The sequence below is a fragment of the Coffea arabica genome, chromosome 10e (assembly GCF_036785885.1).
Source record: "Coffea arabica cultivar ET-39 chromosome 10e, Coffea Arabica ET-39 HiFi, whole genome shotgun sequence".
Classification (NCBI taxonomy): Eukaryota; Viridiplantae; Streptophyta; class Magnoliopsida; order Gentianales; family Rubiaceae; genus Coffea; species Coffea arabica.
In genome coordinates, this window is record NC_092328.1 from 38,906,555 (window position 1) to 38,916,455 (window position 9,901).

General features: G+C 32.9%; 1 protein-coding gene across 1 annotated transcript; it reads right to left on the bottom strand.

Moving 5' to 3' along the window:
• Positions 1-7,607: 7,607 nt before the first annotated feature.
• LOC113711445 (protein SRC2-like) lies at positions 7,608-8,084 on the bottom strand. The gene has a single exon (XM_027234609.1). It carries the CDS (start codon positions 8,082-8,084, stop codon positions 7,608-7,610), a length of 477 nt encoding a protein of 158 aa, XP_027090410.1.
• Between the last annotated feature and the right edge of the window lie 1,817 nt (positions 8,085-9,901).

Consider the following 9,901-nt stretch of genomic DNA (forward strand, 5'->3'; position numbering starts at 1 on the left):
TGGCTAGAGATATGAGAAGAGATGGGAGGAGGAGGGAACCACAAGAAGCCAGTAATAGCAGAAATGCATGTCATTCTAATGTATGGAAGGTGCTATGGAACTTGGATATAAAACACAAGCTGAAACACTTTCTCTGGAAGTGCTTGCATGGGGTCCTGCCAGTCAATGAGGTGATCAGGAGTAGGATAGGAGTAGGGGAGGATAGATGCAAGTGTTGTGGGGAGATGACAGAAACATTGGAGCACTTGTTTTTCTTTTGTAGTCATGCAGAGCTTATACGGAAGGCAGCTCCCATTGATTGGGATGGTCTAAAGGAGTACAGGCACAGTTTCTGGCATTGGTGGAATAGCCTGATGGAGGTGCAGAATAGAATAGGAGGACGGAATCACATTGCCTTAACAGTAAATATCCTATGGCAGATTTGGAAATCCAGAAACCAAGTGCAATTTAATGAGGAAAGGAACTGTCCAGGAAGAATAGTCAGTAAAGCTGTTAATGAGTGGTCTGAGTATCAGGATGTGAGAAATGGGATGGAATGGTAGCGGAATCAAGGAAAACACAGGAGGATGGGAGTAGTAAATGGGTTCCACCTCCACAGGGGGTTGTCAAACTGAATACTGATGCAGCCTTGGAGGTTAAAGGGGGCAGAGTAGGATGGGGAGTTGTGGCCAGAAGAGAGGATGGCATGGTAGTAGGAGCTTGGGCAGGTGGTGAACGAAGGAATGGTATCCCAGCAGTTGAGGAGGCCTTAGCTATCAGGGAAGCTGTCATCAAGGCAAAACAGTGCGGGTGGAACAAAGTGGAAATCCAATCTGATTGTAAACAAATGGTGGATTTGCTTACAGATAGGAACGGGGATCACCCAACTGCAGGGACCATCTTGCATGATGTATTGGAGTTATGTCAAGCCTTTAAGGTTTGTTACTTCTCTTTTGTTAAAAGAGGTGGTAATAGTGTGTCTCATAAGCTGGCAAAATTTGCCATTAGCTTGTCTGAGGAAATTAGTTGGAAGGAGTCCTTCCCAATCTGGCTTACTAGTTTAGCCACACTTGATGTACGGGCAGTTGCTCAAACAATGTAATCCTTTCTTTGATTAATGAAATTTGTTACCGTTTGGAAAAAAAAAAAAAAAGAAAAGCTTTAATTGGGATTCAAATGCAGAATCAAACACAATGCATTGTGATATGAAGAATTCAACAATTTATTAAATTCAAGAGTACAAAAAATGCACATGAAATGACTGAAACACGAATTAACACATAATGCGACTTAATTATCAAACATGCATTCATGGAAAGAGAAACCACTTCTTCAATATCACGAAAAGACAATTATGAAACTTCTATATAACGCAAAAACTTGCATTTCCTTTGTCACTTTTCTCTTTTCTTGTTTTTCCCCTTTTTCTCTTTCCAAAACGTACATTAAATCATAATTAAATGATTTAATTGCGTGTTTTAACTTTGACCAAAAAAATTGCGTGTTTCAACGGCATTCAACTTTCAGGCAGTATGAAAAGAATTGAAATCTTAATAGTCAAGCACCAACTGAAGATGCATAATACCCAATTTCGTGCCCGGCTACTGCAGGTAACATGCATGGTCAATTTTGTCTACATTTGAGGTAGAAAATTGTAAATTTGTCCCTTCTACTGTCCTAACATTTTGGAATTTCTGATTATTTTCAACGAATATTTGCTATCAAAATTAGTTCTATGCTTCTTGGAACTTCTGGGGCGTGGTACGTGGACTAAAGTTTCATGATGTTTGTATGAATTTCAATTCTATGGTTTGCTTCCTTTTTTTCTTTTTCAAGCCAATGTAGATGGTTTCAAATTAAGGGTCTGTTTGGTTGGAAGTAAAATGTTTTCCTTGGGAAAATATTTTCCGTGGAAGTAATTTTCCATGAAAATCATTTCCCTTGTATCATTTTCAGGTGTTTGGTTAGCTTATTGAAAATATTTTCTTACTTCATTTTTCTGGTGTTTGTTTAACTTTTGAAATATTTTCACTTTTATCTCTATCTTTACTTTCTACACATTATAACTACATACTTCTTCCCATGCAAAATAAGAAAATTTATCTCATTGTTTAACTTTAAAAAATCTTGGAGAAATGTATATATGAATAAAAAATATCTCCTTAAGCAATAAACAAATTGCTGGCCATTTAGTGTCAAATATCAATCACATGCAATGCTTATTGTGACATATATCTTGCACTCTCACAGCTGAAAGTTTCTCTAGAAAAGAATGTCCCTATTATACATAATTAATTACTAGCATAGGATGAGCAAGATGAGGTTTTTTTTTTTTATTTTGAATATACTAGGGGGAGGGTTGGGTGGTACGAGGGAGGGAGTGTAAGGAAGAGGTCTTGGGTTCGAATCCTCCTGTTTACACTAAAAAAAAAAAAGAACATACTACAAGATGTTTTCAGTAAGTTTGGAACATATTACAGGCGGGATGCATGCATTTCGGAAAACAACTTCAGTAAGTTTGGAAGGGAAGTTGTTTTCCATAAGATGAGTGAAAATATTTTACATAGGAAAATATTTTCAGTAACTTTTGTGCAACCAAACACGGGAAATTAGGAAAATATTTTCCTGGAAAACATTTTCACCCGAAACAAACGGACCCTAAGAGCTTAATACATTATTTCGAAATGATTCTTTCAATAACAAAAATTTTGTACCTGAAACAAATTTTGAAATAAAGAAACATCAGTGGTTATGTTATCATTTTCAGGTACCAATTAAAGAAAGGGTTAATAATGCTTTGCCCCTATGAACTTAGTGGGTTGTCCTATTTTACCCCCTTCAACCTAAAATATATACACTTTACCCCCACGAAGAGTGCTCAAAGTTAGAAACTAAAAAAAATTGTGTGTAATGGCATTATTGCCTTTTTATTTATGAAATTATCTAAAACTTAATATTATTTCTTTTCATTGTTAAAAAATATATATCTTTTTTGTTGTATCAACTATACAACAATCTCAAAAAAAAAACTAAAATAAACCTTATATTTAGCTTATATCCTTAAAATTTTTCATGGTAGGCTAGTATTTACTTTTATATATGTTTTGTTCAATTTAATATACTTTAAGTCAAACAAAAAGGATAAATAACATAGTATTAAAATAAATTTAATTGCTAAATTTCCTTTTGAAAAAGAGGTAATACTAAACTTGTTTTTTTAGAAAAGTATTTTTTTTATTATTTAGTTTACTTGAACTTTTAGACTAATAATATTTTCATTTTTCGTTGTTATATTTATAGTTTACTATTGTTACCTTTTATTTTTAAAAAAATGAAATTTGATTTAATCTCCATTTTCCTTCTTTAATTTTAAAAATAAAGCATATCAACCATTTTTGACAAACTTGATTAAGAACTTAATATTGGACTAATTTGATAAGTAAAAATGACAATAATATTAGTCTAAAAGTTTAAATAAATTATAATAATAAAAACTGCTTTAAAAATGAGTTTAGTTGATGTGGACATTAAGGTCATGATGGACTCAAGGGTGAAAGAACCAGCTCACTTCAAGTTCAAGTTCAAATTCAAACTCAAGAGCTTGTTGGATAAGCCGTTCAAGTTGATAAGTGCACATTTTGTGTGTTTTTAATGTGTTTTATTATTTAGTTTTGGTGTGTTTTTATCTATTTTTATAGCTAATTAACTAAGATTCTAGTGAAAATATGCCTTTTATGGTCTAAGTAGTAAAAATTGCATTTCTATGGACTAAAGTGGTGAAAACTTCATATTTTCATAGGTTTAAGGATTCAATCATCCAGTGGAGTAACTTGAGAAGATAATTGGATGAATTTTGATGATTAGAGGTGACTTGAAAAAGACATGAAGTGCAAAATACAAAAAAAAAAATGCAATCAAGCTCTAAAGAAAGGGAGTTTTCCAACTTTGATATCTGTTGATATTTCGGCTATATTTTGAGTTACAAGTATTAGATTGAGATGATTCTTAAGTTATTTTGAAGCTAACACATAGCTCTACATTTGTTATGAAGACTTCAAAGTCCAATTTAGTCATTGTCATTGTCAAAATGTTGAAATACAGAAGTGTATTTTCATTGTCAAAAGCTCAAACAAAGTTCTAACTAGTCAAGGGTAGTTTGGTCATCTATCTGTCTACAGAGCTCCAAATTAGATGATTCTAGGTGCATTCGAAAGCTAACTCAAAAGGCTACAACTTTCATGTTTTGTACAAGAGCTAGTTCAGCCTCCATCAGTGAGAAAATATCAGTTGAAGCGGTACTAAAGTCACAGAAGTGAAAACATGAGCTCAAGAAAACGTGGCATCAGGTCACATATTCATGAGGTCATGTATCCTCCTCTGTTTTTGTGCAACTTGTTCATCAACTTGCCATACTTTCACACAAGTTTTTCAATTCAATTCTAGCTAATAATTTCGACTGTATCTGATGAAGAAGAATGTGGAAATTTGGAGAAACAACTTTTGGAGATTTCAAGAGCCAACTTTGACAACTAGAAACATCTCATTTGAGGCTTGAATCTCTCTATAAATAGAAGCCTTGGAGAACATTTTGAGAAGGCCGGAGAAACTCCACAAAAACATAGTCTTCACTAACTTTTCTTAGTTCATTAATATAGTATAGTTAAAGTAGTTCATCCTTCTTGTATTTGTAGTTAGATTTGGATGAAAAATTGAGGAGCAAAAATGGAGAATTTGAAGCTCATGTGACAAGGGGGACTTCTCTCCTATCACTTTCTCTTTTGTATTTAAGTTCATGTTTAGCTATAATACAAGTTTGGATCTTGTTTTCATCTTTTTCATGTTTAGTTAAAGTTTATGCATAGAGTTATGGATGAACTTTCTATCTTGTTAGTGATATTTATTTGGTTATTTGATGATGTTATTTTGCGCCAGTTATTTATCACTTTTGCTTATCTAATCATGATTAACTGGCCATTAGTTGTGATAATCTTAAGGTTTTAAGTTTGTAATGAGAATTGGAAGTTAACATTAGTTCAAGGAAGTAATAAATTTAAGGAGTTCACTCACGAGTGTAGAGGAGCACCTATGTGACTTTGGTGACTCGTTTCATGTAATTTCATATAGGTAATTAACTTGTAACTAATTTCATAATCACAAGAGTAGATATGGCTTAGATACAAGTATAGTGGATTCACTATGAGAGTAGGTTTCATATACATTCAGAAATTACGTTATAACTAGCTAAAATAATAGCATTCATTTAAACGGTAATTTTATTTGCAAAAGTAGTAAGGAATTCCATACCTCTAGGAGCTTTATATTGTTATTTTTGTTACTTTTATCTTATGTTTATAGTGTAGAGTTAATTTCTTGCACTTGTGATAGTCCAAATAATAAAGGAATTCGAAAACCATCAGTAATTGACAATCTTCTTTGTGGGTTCGACCCTTAATACTCGATACTCAATCTCGACTCGTATACTTGCGAAAAATCGCGTGTGGGGTATTTAGCATTTTATAAATTTAAAACTTGACTGTGGATGAGTTAATTGATATGTGTATATGCCGCACTCCTCACAAGTCAAAGGAAACTCGTGCTAAATGGATTAAGGAGCTTGAAAGACGTTGGCATAGCTCGAGAAAGAATAAAGTTGATTATTGCTATATTTTGTACTTGTTAGTTCATCTATTCTTGTTTTAACACTTGTGAATGCTTGATTACCATTTGCAAACCATAATAGTTGCTAATATATGAAAGTAGATGACAAGGATAGAAATGGAATAGGTGAAACCTAAGGAGTAGGCACACAAAAGTAGTAGTACACTTAGGTGGATCTTGATATTTCTAAATCTAGATTAAGTTTTCACTTATGGTTTCACCATGAAAGTAGGAAAATTTAGTGTTGACTAGAGTCGTTTCATTGGCGAGAGTAAGTTTTGATGGCTTGAGTGAAATGCATCCATAGCAAGAAAAATGCATTAGTGATAATTGGCTAATTCATCCATGGTTAGGTATATTTAGTGGATTCTATACCCTAAAATATTTGTGTTTAGTGAATTTCTTCAAGTTGTTAATTTTCTTTGCACTGCTTTGGCATTGTGGTTTTTACTTAATTAAAATTCTTGATTAGTTTAAATACCAGATTGAATCAGAAGCCTTAGTAGTTGGATGTGATTAGCTTGTGGAATCGATCCTAACTCCCTAGTACTACAAGTCACGACCTGTATACTTGTAATAAATGAGGTAATTAGGTTAAAATTTAGAACGTAAGTTAAAATCTCACCACTCATGCTTCGGTGGCTCCTATATTTTTTTTCCAAATTTAAAGAACTTCACAACTTACATAAAAATAGGGCAGTCAATTGGGCTTAATGAGCTGGACTTTTCTAATCTCAATCTCAACTTCAAATAAAATATCACATTTTTAGTTGAAGCCCATCCTATATAGAGTTCACATAGCCTTGGGCTGATCGAGCCAGCCCAAATTATTTAATTGTAGATATGTTTATAGAATTAGTTTAGTTTTTAATAGTTATTATAGTAAAATAAAAGAAATAAGTTAAAATAGTTTTTTTTTACTTTTTAATTTTTTTTGACAAAGAAGGGGTGGAATTGAATAAGTGAAGAGAAAGAAGGGGAATTTGAATCTAGAACCTCTAAATTCTAGGATCTCAACTTTTAGTTATTATAAAGCTCATAAAGTTCATAGAAGGATACAATCAACTTATGATTGTTGGGAACTTTCACTCCTCTATATTTGAAATTGGAAATGTTAACAGAACTTTTTGACTTTTGTAGTATGCGAATTAGACAACAAAAAAAAACCTATTGTTCATTAAATTTACCACCATTTCTTTTTGTGAAGTTGTTATTAAAACGAAGATTAGGGGCATTATATCATATTGCATGAATACAAGAAAAAGTCAAAAGAATGTCATGAAAACTGTATTAATCATATTTTGTAGCTAGGGACAAATATCAGTTTGGTCAATGTAAACATTTCCATCAATATAATTCACTACAAACTTGGAATAAAGATAGGGTCACTAATCTGGTCTTGCCCACTGAATATATTCTTTAATTTACTTAATCTTGTTCTCAGTCAAGTTTTCTTGTTAAGTGATAAACATTACTCCTAGAGTTGTACCTGCTGTGATTTTGCGAGCCCGATCTCCAATATGTGGTTTACATTGTAACAACGATAATAAAAAAAAAGATAATATAAAAATTCGAAAACTTAATGAAACCGAATATTAGCTTGTCTTGGACAGTAATGGTTGTTCTTAAATTACAGTACACAACCGGATGGAAAAGGGGGAAAGACATGATAGCTAATGTAGTTCTATTCTACCATCCACATAAAGATAGATGATAGATCAAGCTGGACTAACTACATAGCCAAGGGACAAAATTTACAATAGATTCTTAATTTTGATACAAAAGAAGTGTGTACATTTTTTTAAAATTTATTTCAATAGGAGAGGGGTAGAATTTAAGAAGTGAGAAGGGGTAGGATGATTAGAATTTAGAACCTCTAATTTTTGGAACCTTTAAATTTAGCCATTAGGCCAAGGAGTGTGTACAGTTTTACCGCAAACAAAACTCCACTCCTTCCTCTTTTGGCACATTTATTGTTTACATGAACTCCAATCAGCAAGACTTTCAGCTATTAGGGGCTTATCTATGAAAACTTTTTCCCCAAATCTATAAGAAAACCTCAAAACTCCTTGTGAATTCACAGAACCCTTTTGCACAGGATAACTCACAACAGCACTGCCCCCAAGAGGATATGCATAATCAAACAAATCTTTCATGGATGTATGAACTTCTCCTATGTACCTATCCCCTAGTTTACGTTTACAGTACAGTTTAATGACGAGCATAGTGTTGAAATGTTGTACCATGGACTCATTTATGGTGTACTTCAAAGTGAAATTCCATGCAGGGTTGACCTCACCATGCTTGTCTGCTGGAGTTCTCCTCTCTGCTTCTTCGCTGCTGCTCCCTATTGAAACCCTCAAGTAAACTTTCATCTTGAAAAATTTTCGAACATCTTCTAAGTCATTTGCTGACAAAAGGGTTATCTCAAATTTTCTGCAGTCCATCTTTTGGAGTTAATTCGCAGAAATTGGAATAACAACAGGCAGAAGAAAGAAGAAGAATATTCTAAGTTATGAAGTATATTCTAACCACCGCAAATAATGATTGATTTATAAGCATGGCATGACTTGGCTATGAGATAAGAAATTTTGAGGCAGTTTCGTCATAAGCTCTCTTTCTATGAAATTACTCACATATGGACTAATTTCGCTTTGTACCCTCAAATTTGTAATCCTTTTTTACTTTACATCCTAAAATTTTATTTTTAATATTTTACACACTAACCTCTCAAGTTTTTCCTACATAAGCCTAATCAACAATAGTATTAATAAAAACTAACTGAATAGAGCACCATATGCACAACATATATCTTAACCATTGTAATAGGTAGTACTCCTCCACCCCATTGTTAATGTCATTTTTCACCTTTTATATTGTCGTAAAATTAGAGTCTTGCTAAAATTTTTCCCTTCAACGGTTCCATTTTTACCCTCATAGAGCATATGTAAAAAAGTCTCAAGAAATTTAGTAGAACCCACTATTTATTTCCATTTAGAGAAGCTGAAAGAGTGTGCAAAACAACTCCCACTTTATAAGGCTAATATTGGTGCGTGTCTTTAACGTACGAAGAGATGCATTTAATTGAGTGGAACCCATAGAATTATGACTCTTTGAAAAACACAAACTTCAGTTGATTAATGTGCTTCTAGCGGGTTAAATTTGGAAGTAAAGTATTGGTTGGCAATAATAATTTACTATACTTTAAAAGTTGCAGTCCCAAGAAACGTTTCGAAACTTGAGACAGATGGAGTAGTATATTTACCATTATCTCACAGTTCCTATCAATCATGCAAAAAGCACGTTTTATGTATAGTCCCCTATTCGGTTAGCTTTGCTAACATCGCCAGTAATTGAGTTTAAGTAGGACAAATTTGAAACATTAAAATGCAAAGTGTTTGAAATTAAAGTTTAGGTGTAAGAAACGATAATGGTGCATGAATTTGGAATTGCAAAGCGCAATTAGTCCTTTACGTATTGACCAGTATACTATTTGTTTTGTTAATTTCTATTTGACTGTGGTTGACGCAAGAAACTTTAATGTGGTTTCGTGATATGGCCACTTAATTATTTTGTGGAATCTCTTAACTATTCAACAGTAAAAATTGACTAAGTCAATTATGAAAACTCAGTAGATGTTACTCCCTCTATCCTCTATCTCATTGAGAATTCCACATTCAAAGTGCCACGTTTTCTTGTTTGATCTGTCTCAAAATCTGTGTCACCTACAGAAATTGACAATGAAAACTTTCACACATTTTCATTCCATACACTTACCTTTTTTTTTTTTTTAGTCATTTAGTGGGCTCAAATATGCACTTATCAAATACAAACATTGCAGTTGATAGTCCGTGACGCCCACATGATACGTAGACAACAATCATGCATGACCATAGTTATTAAACCGGGCCCGGAGGGGAACGCGGCGAAAGAGGTGGGTGAACGGGTTACTGGTTCAACCAGTGGGTGAGTGGTTCAACCGGTGGGTCACGAAATATATTTAAATATTATGTTTCATAATTTTTGATATGGTTAAAACTATAATAAATTATGTCATAGTAAATGCTCAATTAGTCTAATTTATTATAGAATCATTAATTCTTATAAGAATTAACAAAACCTAAATGCAATTAATAATCCATCAAATTTCAAGAATAAAATTTTATCTAAGTATAATTATCTAGTTTATTTATGAATTTTAAATGCAAAGAATTATTAGGAACGATATTTGCCTTTAGAATGAATTATGTGATATGTTATTTTT